Below are 12,988 nucleotides of genomic sequence, written 5' to 3' on the forward strand. Positions count from 1 at the left end.
GTGAATGTTATTAATCTATCCAGAAAGAACAACGTCATTGCTGATTATTGAACATGTAAGCGAAGCCAACAAATGTGACAACGAAAAAGCTGTCTGTAGCGACAGACTGATGTGTACCGTAGCCCAGGTTATGTTAGACGCAACAGTTTGCTTTTAAAAAGCCAAGTAAACTACATGTGCTGAGAGAGTCGCCTGACACGTAGCCCGAGCTCTACGTTAGGTGGAATGTGAAAATTTCTTCGTGAGTTGTCGAAGGAAACGAATGCCAACGCGAAAGTACTATTGCCGTAATACAGTGCTCTGGTTGAACTGTAGTGTATGTTGAGGTATATGTTGGTCTTTGGAATAACTTAATTTTATTTCTTATTTCTGATATTGCCGAAAATCTGGACGGTGTGGTTCAGTTACGATTTAATAGAAGAAAATGCCAGCTGACGTTATTTACGAATGAGTACTGTCAGTGGCGTGCTGACGATGGGTGATATTCAGATTCTTGGTAGTGACGCTTATTTGGTTATTAATTCGAAATATGTCTCATTTTTTTTATGCCAGACAGATTTCGTTATTTCCGAATATAGGCTTAATGTAAGCTACATTTATTCGCGAAGCAAATAATGTTCCCGTGAATCTGATTGGCTATCTATATGTGACTCATCGTGGGAGCTATAATTATTGCCCTGATACTATATCGTGGTACCCGGAGTGGCGTTTTGATCTATGGTTGCTGCAATTACCGGTAGAGGCCGGGCCTGTGCCCCCCGCTTTTACTGCACTGCCAGTCATTGTCGAATGCCATATAACAGCAGGTTTCGGATATATTTTTTATTTTTTTAGCTTTGTGGAGAGTATTTTCTGAACAGTATTTCTTAATCTGGAAGTTTACGTCGTTCCCAAAGAATAGTGATAGTTGTCAGTTATGATTTGATTTAGTGTTCAACGGTTCATCTACGGTATTTGTAAATGCGTATTGAAATTTTCCTTTGATATACCGGTAACGCAAATGTATTTTTGAATAGTTTCAATTTTTACGAGAAAAATCCAGTTCGTGCTGTATTTTCTGACGTCCATGTACTGCGCCAGTGTGTATTTTTTCTACAATACTCGATTCCTCTTTCGTACTAATAATTATTTTCGTATTTCATTTATTGCAGCATTCGTAATTCGAAGTATCTGTTTCGCGATGCGGTAAATTTTGCTTCTCAAAAATGTTTCTCTTTATTACTTTCTCCAAATCGATTCTGATATGACGTCACAGTTGACGTATTATTTACGACGTTTGTCGCTTGTTTCCTGTCACTGATCAAAGTCGACTATTCGCATCGAACATCCTCTTTATTCGTGGACATCTTGAGCACGTCGTATTACATAGGTACTTACGAGTAAAAATAAGAAACGATATGAAATGGGTGTTGACGTAAAATCAGTATCAGGTAATGCGCATGAAAGACTTAGATTTGCTGCGAGGGTCCTGAGAAAGTGCAGCGCACCGGCGAAGTAAATGACACGCAAGACGCCAGACTGATCAATCCTATAATACCAATAAACCTCCGATTCTTTAAAGAATCGAACTTCCAACAATATAACGGCTTCAAATGAGTTAAATGTTTGATGGTGAACAGGCAAGTAAGCAAAAGTTTAGAAAAGTCTTGAAAATATGTTTAAAAGTCTGTTGGAAAAAGCGAAGTGCTCTCATCATCAAACGCTGGATGAGTATACTGTGGATCATTTGCGCTCCGTTTTAAGCAAAAGCTAGTTTTGTACGCACTTCAATGACCGTGACATCGTATCTCCTGAACGATGCAATTTTGTAGGTACATTCAGTGGTATACGTAGATACTATCTACAGAGTCAAGTAGTTGTTGCTTTCGTAACGTGCGTTTTACTGCCATCGCCGCATCTCGTACCGCTGTCGCCAAATGCCTCGATCTCGCCAATCTTCCTCATCCTCTTCATCGCTCCTTGGATGCCACTTAGCCACATTTTCTTTCCGTTGTCTTCCTTTTCTTTCTGCTCGAGGAGGTTGCCATGAAAGTGCCATCTGTCTTCTTCCATTCTTTCGAAATGCCCTAAAAGTTCAGGCTGTCTTTCTTCTGCTCTGTCCGTAATACTATAAAGTGTCCGCGTCCTTCTTCTAATTTCCTTATTTCTTACGCCATAAGGTTGGGAAATTCTAAATGTTGTTCTCAGGTAGTCCACTTCTAAAGTTCTCTTTTACTTCTTTCTGTGAATACCCAACACTCAGTCACGTAACCTCTCATTGGTTCCACGATGTATTTTTACAGTCGCATTATAGTCTTTAAACTAATTTTTGAGGACCAAGAGTATGCAGTAAAGAAATAATTAATTAAAACGCCATGCCTGATGCAGAAGTTCTATCGCACGAACAGCTTAAGTGCAGCAAGAGCTAAACTTTTTCCTTTCATCAGTGTGTGTGTGGGGTAGGGGAGGGAGGGGGGAGGGGTTCGGCGACGAAGATTCCTAAAGGTTTGAAATTATGTGCAACGTTTGTTGCAACTCTCATTCTCAGATACTGAACGAATGAAGTCTGGGTGTTTGTACTCGGAGAGCTAAACTTCCTCAAGACAAACACAAAGCTTCTAACTGTAATACTTGTGTTACTGTGTTCAGCATGTAACATAAGATTAGATTTTTTAATGAATGGCTTACGACAGCAACTGAACTTTTCGAATTCGTTGATAAATTGTATTAAATACTGAAAATGTCTTTTAACCCTCTGCAACTGGTATCGGATGCTATGAACCGCTTGGTAACATGCAGTTTCATTGTTTTAATTTGAAACACCTAAATATCTCGAAAACGACACATCTCGCAAAAACAATTTCAGGGGTAAAGTTAATATTAGTGAAGGGGACATATGTCTGTGCTACAACTGGCGACCACCCAACCACCCCTCCTGTGTAGTCAGGGTCAACTTCCCATTTTCAAATGGGGTCCCGCATTTTTTATTGCATATGCGGATTCTGTGTTAAAAAATGAGTACGGCTTACTCAAAAACATAGTTTAGAACGCTGTAATCGACAACTATTAAATGTGCCTGCTTTTGCAATTAAGAACCGACATATTTGATTCTAAGTTTAACTTACGACGTAAATGTAAACCTTCGTGTTCTAACGATTGATACTGATGTTCAAACGTTACTTGAGAGTTGAAAATGTGATTCTACAGCACAAATAATATGACTAGACATTGACATTTTCTCGCAAAGAAGCTACTAGTACAGTAACATAGTTTCCTGTTCCCTACGGGGTTGACTGAGGTGAGTCCCCAAACAATCGTAATGCTTGATTTCGGTGGAATACAAACCACAACCATTGTAAAAAGGTAAAACGTCCTGAAGTGATAGTGACAGGCATACCTGCCGTGGGTACTCACCCTAAAGCTGAGAGGCGAGGGAACTCACCGAAATCCGGATCCCGATGGGAATAGAAAACTATTACATCCACGTCGCTGTTCCTGGATCACACTAAACGTAGTTTCTAACCAGACATTGAAATGACTGAACATATTGTATTGTACAATCACATTTGCAACACTCAAATAACGTTTGAACAGTAGTATTAACCGTTAGAACAGAAGATTTACAGTTACGTCATAAATGAAATGTGCAATCTTAGTTGCAAAAACAGGCACACTTGATATTTCTCTATTACAGCGCCGTCTGCGACGAAAGAGGATCAATGTCTTCAGTGAACCGTACGTATTTTCGGCGTAGAATCCGAATATGCAATTAAAATGAGATGCTTCATTTGAAAATACAAAATTGACCCTGCCAACGCACGAGGGGTTGTTAGGAAGTTTCCAGTTGTAGCACGACAGATCTTACCTTTATCAATATTAACGTTGTACCAGACGTGATAACAGACATGGAACGAATTCAGAGACGCGCTTTTAGGATCGTAACAGGGCCGTGCAGCCCACACGGAAGTGTTGACAGAAATGTTCGGGAAACTTAAGTGTGAATTCTCGTTAGAAAGACCACGTAATTCTCCCGAAATCATCTTTTATGGCTTCAGAGAATGTTTATTCGAAGAAGACTGTATGAGAATTATGCTTTTAGGATAGCATACTCGTATATACCCTGTTCGAGTCCTAATTTCTCTCGTATTATCTTCGTGGTCATTACACGATACGTACGTTGGCAGCAGCAGAATCGTTCCGCAGTCAGCCTAATGCCGGTTCCCTAATTTCCTCAGTAGTCCCTCGCGATGGGAACGTCACCGTCTTGTACGACACGGAGTTGAGGAGATATGACATCAAATACTGAGATGAGTGAACATCTGCCGCGTCGTGCATGAAGTTTTACTACAAACTCTGTTCGCAACACATTTCGCAGGCAGTATCCACATATGTCGCTGAATGTACCTACAAAAATACATTCTTTGTCCAGCAGACAGTTTAGGAGATACGACATCATAAACACTGGGCTGCGTGAAAATGAAAATGCATCGTGAAATTCACTAGAGGTATAAGTGAAATATGTGTACAAATACGTGTGAAACATGTTAAATATACATGAAACATATTTGAAATGTGAAACGCGCGCAAAGCCATGGGTAAAAAGCTCATCTGAAATTCCTGGAACGATATCAACCAAATTTGGTACACACGAACTGGAAAGAAATAATGTAGAGATAAGAACCACCAGCTCCTGTCGGGGTGGGTGATACCGTGGGAGTTGAATGGGGGGAGGGTGGAGATGGGCAGACAGAGAGGGGACAGGAGAAGATGGACAGTGATAAGGGGGAGAAGAAGATGTACAGAGAGAGGGGGATAAGGAGATAAACAGAGAGAATGGGAGGAGGAAGTGGATAGAGAAAGGGGAGAGGTGGAGAGGAGAGAGGAGCAGATAGACAGAGAGAGGTGGAGGAGGAGATGAAGAGATAGTGAGGTTGCGGGGAGGGTTGGAGGAAATGGAGAGAGAGGAGGAGGGTGGAGGACATGGGCAAAGAAAGGGGGAAGAGGAAGGAATAGCTGGACTAATAGAAGACTGGAATATATACATACTTCGGCTGTTGTTGATGTAGTGGTCTTCAGTCCAGAGACTGGTTTGATGCAGCTACCCGTGCTACTCTATCTTCCAGTACCTACAGCAACCTACATCCTTCTAAATCTGTTTAATGTATTCATCACTTAGTCTTCCTCTACGATTTTTACCCTCCGCGCTGCCCTCCAATACTAAATTGGTGATCCCTTGATGCCTCAGAACATGTCCTACCAAGTGAAGTTGTGCCACAAATTTCTCTTTTCCCCAATTCTATTCAGTACCTCCTCCTTACTTACGTGATCTACCAATCTGTTCTTCAGCATTCTTCTGTAGCACCACATTTCGAAAGCTTCTATTCTCTTCTTGTGTAAACTGTTTGTCGTCCACGTTTCACTTCCATACATGGCCACACTCCATACAAACACGTTCAGAAACGACTTCCTGACACTTAAATCTGTACTCGATGTTAACGAACTTCTCTTCTTCAGAAACGCTTTCTTGCCTTGCCAGTCTACATTTTATATCCTCTCTACTTCGACCATCATCAGTTATTTTGCTCCCTAAATAGCAAAATTCATTTACTACTTTAAGCGCCTTATTTCCTAATCTGATACCCTCAGCATCACCCGATTTAATTCGACTACATCCCATTATCCTCGTTTTGCTTTTGTTCATGTTCATCTTATATCCTCCTTTCAAGACATAGTCCATTTTGTTCAACTGCTCCTCTAGGTCATTACAATGTCATCGGCGAACCTCAAAGTTTTTATTTCTTCTCCATGGATTTTAATTCCTACTCCGAATTTTTCTATTGTTTCTTTTACTGCTTGCTCAATATACAGTTTGAATAATATCGAGGATAGGCTACAACCCTGTCTCACTCCCTTCCCAACCACTGCTTCCATTTCATGCCCCTCGGCTCTTATAACTGCCATCTGGTTTCTGTACAAATTGTAAATAGCATTTCGATCCCTGTATTTTACCTTTGACATCTCCAGAATTTGAAAGAGAGTATTCCAGTCAACATTGTCAAACGGTTTCTCTAAGTCTACAAATGCTAGAAACGTAGGTTTGTCTTTCCTTAATCTTTCTTCTAAGGTAAGTCGTAAGGTCAGTATTGCCTCACGTGTTCCAACATTTCTACGGTCCAAACTGATTTGCACCGAGGTCGGCTTCTACCAGTTTTTCCATTCGTCTGTAAAGAATTCTCGTTAGTATTTTGCAGCCGTGACTTATTAAACTGATAGTTCGGTAATTTCCACATCTGTCAACATCTGCTTTCTTTGGGATTGTAATTATTATATTCTTCTTGCAGTTTGAGGGTATTTCGCCTGTTTCATACACCTTGCTCACTTGATGGTAGAGATTTGTCAGGGCTCGCTCTCCCAAGATTATCAGTAGTTCTAATGGACTGTTGTCTACTCCCGGGGCCTTGTTTCGGCTTACCTCGGCATTTTTTTTATAAATAACTGTTTAATCATGAGTAACACTGCAGGCTTGAGCTAGTTTACAAGATTTATAGACTAGATGGAAGATACTGAAAATATATACTTCAGGCTTCGTTTTCCTTTTTTCAAACATCACTCTTCTATACTCTGGCAGCCCCTTAAGCGGTTTATCCGCTCCTAGTAATTGAGTGTTTGGTGTATTTTATTTTGCAGCCTAAAGAAGGTTACTTCTCTGCCAGCCTTCGTATTTCGTGTTTCAGTAAAGAGATGGAGTCATTTATTGGCTCTCTCCTTCTCCCACTTTCTTTCTCTCTCATTTCTTTTCCTTCCTGGGCAATGTGCAGATGTTTGTGTTATGAAGTATAAACATGTCTGGCTTTGTGTGTTACAGAGAATATGTCGCCCGAGCCGGACCAGGCGGTGCCCGCGGACGTCGGCGAAGTGAACGCCAGCGCCAACGGCAGAGCGGAGGCGGCGTGTGCCGGCGCGGACGCAGAAGCTGATGCTGACGCCTACCTGCGCCTGCTCCTGCGGGAGGGCGTCGACGTACCGGCGCACACGCAGGTACAGCCACTTCGTCCCCAACCTCCACTGCTCCAGTCCCCTCCTAGGCCATTTCTAGGAAGGACCTTCTTACACCGAAAATTCGAATGCCGGACATTTGCCACGCCGGACATTTGCCACACTTGCCCCCTTCGTCAGGTAGCTTGAGTAGCGATCCCTCAGGTAAGGGACGCCCTTCCTCGTACTACTTCTGTCCGCTTTCAAACCGCCGTCTCCACATCTTATTCGATACAACCAGTAGGTAAGGGACTTTCTTGTTCGACAACTTGGCCAAATACAGAGCTTCTTTTCCGAAATCGAAATATTTATATTTATAACGATAATGTCAGTATGTAATTAGTTCTGCCAAGTATAAATATAGATCCCTCTGTCTGTACGGTAGCTTCCTTTCACGCTTACTGATTGCGATAGAAACGGTCCATCGCCATGGGAGCAACAAGAACGGAACGATGTAAAGAGAATGCGAATGTACGCTAATCATTTCTTTTTGATCATTGCATTTGTGCCTACTTTAATTACTACAACTACATGCACAAAAGACAATAAGGAAAGGAGAAATGGGTATGTGAATGTGTGAAAAGAAGAACGACATACTCCATATTAATTTACTCTCTAAATTGTGATACCCCTTGCGGCGAAACATTAGTTAATATAGTGTAGCGGGACAATGTTCAAAACATGACTGAAAATACGTTCTCTAAATAGGGATAATAACATCTATGATTGATATGTCATCTAAAGTCGACGTACAATTTTAAAATGTTAGAAATAAGGAAATGAAATAATACAGAATGCTATGCTTCTAACGTAGTTGTTGTTCTACATTGTTTAGCTCTGGTATTTACGGGGTCACAGAGAAAGCATCCTAGGTTTGGGAGGGAAAAACCGTAATTGTAATGATCTGCACTACAACAGAAACAAGAAGCACATCGTAAGGAAAAATAATGTAATGTGTGTTTCAGCTCACAAGCGACATTGAAGCAGATAGTTCCTGTGACTTAGTATGGGCAGAGTATATATTTGACAATTGGAATAAGTTAATAACTGGCTCCTCTTACCGACCCCCGGTCTCAGATGAAACAGTTGCTGAAAAGTTCAAACAAAACTTGAGTCTCACCACAAGTAGGTACCCTACTCATACAATTACTGTTGGCAGTGGCTTCAATCTACCTTTCAGACCCTATTGTAGATAGAAAACAACTTCCGTAATTATTCTAAATGCTTTTTTAAAAATTATTTTGAACAATTAGTTCACGAGGCCATTCAAACTGTAAATGGTTACGAAAACACACTTGACCTCTTAGCTACAAATAATCCTGAGCATCACGATGGATACAGGGATTAGTGAACACACAGTCGTAGGGAGACTCAATTCTGTAACAAAGAAACTCACCAAAACTAAAAGCGAAATATATCTATTTAAAAAGCAACTAAAAAATCGGTTGACGTCTTTCTAAGAGACAGTCTCCAATCCTTCCAAACTATGTAAGTGAAGACCATATGTGGCTTAAGTTCAAAGAAATAGTATCAACAGCACTCGAGAGATTCATACCAAATAAATTAATAGGAGACAGAACTGATCCCCCATGGTACACAAAACACGACAGAAAGCTGCTGCAGGAGCACTGAAAAAGGCAAGTATAATTTAGACGAACGTAAAATCTCCAAGATTGGCGAAGTTTTACTTAGGCTTGAAATTTGGTGCAGATTTCAATGCGAGATGCATTTAATAGTTTCCAAAACAAAACTGTCTCTAGAAATGTGTCGGAAAATCGAAAGGGATTCTGGTTGTATGTTAAGTAAACCAGCGGAAAGGCTCAGTAAGTGATGAGGAGGAGGAGGAGGAGGAGGGGGAGACAAGGGACCCAACCCTTCGGAGCAGGTAAAATCGTGGCAAATGTCCGGCGTGGCAAATGTCCGGCGTGGCAAATGTCCGCACACCGAAAATTCAAACAACTTCCCCTTCACGTAAAAGTCATAGAGAAGTAGTACTTCCTGAAAAAATGGATAATTTATAGACACATAATGATTACGAACTATCGGCTGATTTAAAAAAAATTAAGTTCTCATAATCACTGAATACAGAAAGGCGATGTTGCCATCATCTGAAAGACCTAAGTTTGAGGATTAGTTGCTGACATTAACTTGCCTACGAAGGATAATCGCAAAGTTCCAGTTATCATCTCGAAATAGTAAAGTACACAATTAAATTTTTGTTTGTTTGTTGGTAAGGGAAAGTGTTGTACCTTGGAACACGTTTGACAAATGGATCAAATGCCGCAGAGCACTATGGGACTTAACATCTGAGGTCACCAGTCCCTTAGAACTTAGAACTACGTAAACCTAACTAACCTAAGGACATCACCTACATCAATGCCCGTGGCAAGATTCGAACCTGCGACCGTAGCAGTCGCGCGGTTCCAGACTGAAGCGCCTAGAACCATTCGGCCACACCGGCCGGCTCTGAAATTTCAAAAATTACTCCAGAAAATAAATGTTTTCCAAAGCCGAAAAAGTATTCCAAAGTACAAGATAGTCTTCGTATACCCAGGAACAAATATTATATTCTATACACATAAAAAAAAACCTTTTGCATCAACCCGATTCCCACAACTCCTGAAGATAGGCGTTGACTCCGGATATTATATCACAGACACAGTCCCTTTGTCTGTTGATAGATGTCACTAAACCCGCCCAAATGTGTAAACAACTATGTATGAGTAGCGCCTATTATACGGAGGGAGTCTGACAGCCGATCAGTTCCACTCATTCCACCAGGATGGAGGTACACGGCTCGTGTTGTCCGTAGTTCAACCACGCCTAGACAGTCAATACCACGGTTCGATCGCGTCCGCATTGTCACTTTGTGCCAGAAAGGGCTCGCAACAAGGGAAGTGTCCAGACGTCTCGGAATGAATCAAAGCGATGTTGATCGGACATGGACGATATACAGAAAGACAGCAACTGTCGATGACATGCCTCGCTCAGGCCGCTCAAGGGCTACTACTGCGGTGGATAACCGTTACCTTCGAATTATGGCTCGAAGGAACACTGGCAGCAACGCCACCACGTTGAATAATGCTTTTCGTGCAGCCACAGGACGTCGTGTTACTACTCAAGCCGTGGTCAATAGGCTGTATGATGCGCAGCTTCACTCCCGACGTCCATGGCGAGGTCCAGCTTTTCAACCGCGACACTATGCAGCGCGGTACAGATGGGGCCAACAACATGCCACATGGACCGCTCTGGATTGGCATCACTTTCTCTTCACCGATGAGTGTCCCATATGCCTTCAACCAGACAATCGTCGGAGACGTGTTTGGAGGCAACCCGCTCAGGCTGAACGCAGGTGGAAGTTCCCCGCTGTTTTGGGGTGGCATTATGTGGGGCCAACTTACGCCACTGGTGGTCATGAAAGGCGACGTAACAGCTATAGGATACGTGAATGCCATCCTCTGACCGATAGTGCAACCATATCGGCAGTATACTGGAGAGGCATTCGTCTTCGTAGGCGAAAATTCGCGCCCCCATCGTGCACATCTTGTGGATGACTTCCTTCAGGATAACGACGTCGCTCGAATAGAGTGGCCGACATGTCTCCAGACATGAATCCTATCGAACATGCCTGGGATAGATTGCGAAGGGCTGTTTATGGATGACGTGACCACCAACCACTCTGGTGGATCTACGCCGAATCGCCGTTGAGGAGTGAGACAATGGACCAATAGTGCCTTGAAGAACTTGTGGATAGTATGCCAGACGAATACAGGCATGCATCAATGCAAGAGGACGTGCTACTAGGTATTAGAGGTACTGGTGTGTACAGTAGTCTGGACCACCACCTCTGAAGGTCTCGCTGTTTGGTGGTACAACATGCAATATGTGGTTTTCATGAGTAATAAAAAGGGCGGAAATGATGTTTATGTTGATATCTCTTCCAGTTCTCTACACAGGTTCCGGAACTCTCGGAACCGAGGTGATGCAAAACTTATTGTGATGTGTGTCTTTTTAAAGAATTGCAATCGAGAAAATCTCGCCAGTACTGTATTTAATAGTCTACGTATTAATTACTTAATGAAATCAAGTTAAGTGCAAGTATTGTCAGAAATCAGTTACAAGTTATGTACATTTTGAAATAGAAGATACTGGAAACTAAGACAAATTTCCAATAACAAGATAGTTTAAATTGTTGAGTCTTTAAAGAAACTCAATTTATTTGCAATTCTCACATGTTTCCTGAATGTATGAAGTATGGTTAGACCGTCCCCAAATTATACAGGCCTTATTAGTTTTATAAATATGTACTATTTTACTCGCCATAAAGTTTTGTTACTTAATAATTAACTGTATCTTCGAAATAGCTTTAATATGCGAGGTTATTTAGAACGATGGAGCCAACTTAACTTTCATTTCACGGCGTGTAAGTGGGACATGAACAGTCTACATACTTTCGTTTTGTAAACTACTAGTTGCGGTGATAGCTGCATAAATAGCCACTAGGGCCCTCTCACCAATCGGCAATTGTGGGTAAGATAGCTACGATGTAGCAGAAGGTTTCCTGCATTCTTGAGTTCGCAAAATCCCCGTACAACATTGCAGCCTGAGAGAGACTTGATGAAGCTAAACTTGTTCTGCACCGTATCATAGACAAAAGTTTATGGATCAATTTTTTTTTCTCTGGAAAGCACTGTAAGTGGAATAAAGCTCCTGGATGTGTTGGACTAATTGCTTTTTCCTGAATTTACCGAAGATTCGTAAGAGTTCATTTTCCAACAGGATGGAACTCGGTCCCATTGGCATCGTCATGTTCGAGGTCTTTTAAATCAATGCCTTCCTTGTAGCTGCATGGTCGCAAGGGGAATAAAGACCTGACTCTACACTACTGGTCACGAGATCTCCTGGTCTCACATCCTGTGACTTTTTCTTGTCTGGTTATTTACATCGTGCCTCTACCAACACCTCTACCCGACCTGCGAAACTGTGTCACTGCTGAGGTGAGCTCTGCAACACAAGACCAGCTTCTTAGCGTGTCGAACGAGTTTGGCTACCGCTTAGATGTTTGCTCTGCGTCGAAGGGAGGACCAATTGAACATTTGTAACTTGTGTTAAAAAGATTTGATACTTAATCCTTTCATTGGTATGCAGACTGTTTATATACAATTTATACTTCATGAAATACAAATCAAGTTAATAGGGTCCATTTTTGAGTAATTTGTTTATCACACAACATTTAAAGCTTGTAGAACTCAACATATTTAGAAATGTTGCAGAAAATATGACCTCGTGTCTCAGAACAACAAACACTGTAGAAAATAGCGGAAATTTCTTATAGCGGTCTCCAGTGCGCATTCCTACATGTGACTATAAAATCGGTCACTAGATTAAAACACCGACCAGGAAGTATCGTGTGGTACTAGATAAACTATTCCCCAGGCACAACACTCTCCCCTATATGTCTCCAGTCCTGGTACATAATGAAATCCTTGCGCAGTTCAAGGTGACGAAACAAAATGGTTCAGCCATTGGTAAAGAGGAGCAACATGTGGCACTAATTCGTTTTTTTAATTTGAAGAGGAACAACAGCGCAATAATCCGTGTAGTATTGGTGAAAGTATGCAGAAACATTATATCATCATACACGGTCCAGTCACATAAATTCGACCACCGCATATGTTCGACGCCAACGTGCAATAATCACTCACAGGCGACAGGTAGCACCACTAGCAGTGGAGGGTGCATAAGGTGTGTCTGTGAGGGGAGGCGGAAAACAATGCCATTGTCGTTTTGCGGAAAAGCAGCGATCTATCTCACGCCCAAAAGGGCGTAATCATTGGCTTTCGTTCCAAGGGTGGAAGCATTTCCCAAATGGCTAAGTTTCGAAGCAGTTCGCGCGGTGTCGCGCTTACTGTATGTCGTGAACAGCAAAATGGCGCTATCCAAAACCGGCGCTGAGGCAACTGCGGTACACTGT

General features: G+C 41.9%; 1 protein-coding gene across 1 annotated transcript in view; it reads left to right on the forward strand.

Annotated features, from left to right (window-relative positions):
- Positions 1-12,988, forward strand: part of LOC124805314 — a 231,105-nt gene that overhangs the window by 136,491 nt on the left and 81,626 nt on the right. Inside the window, exon 2 of the mRNA XM_047265829.1 lies at positions 6,845-7,017. Within this exon, the coding sequence (XP_047121785.1) occupies positions 6,850-7,017 (168 nt within the window). The 5' untranslated portion in view covers positions 6,845-6,849. The remainder of the gene's footprint in view (positions 1-6,844; positions 7,018-12,988) is intronic.

This window comes from Schistocerca piceifrons, chromosome 7 (assembly GCF_021461385.2).
Source record: "Schistocerca piceifrons isolate TAMUIC-IGC-003096 chromosome 7, iqSchPice1.1, whole genome shotgun sequence".
Classification (NCBI taxonomy): domain Eukaryota; kingdom Metazoa; phylum Arthropoda; class Insecta; order Orthoptera; family Acrididae; genus Schistocerca; species Schistocerca piceifrons.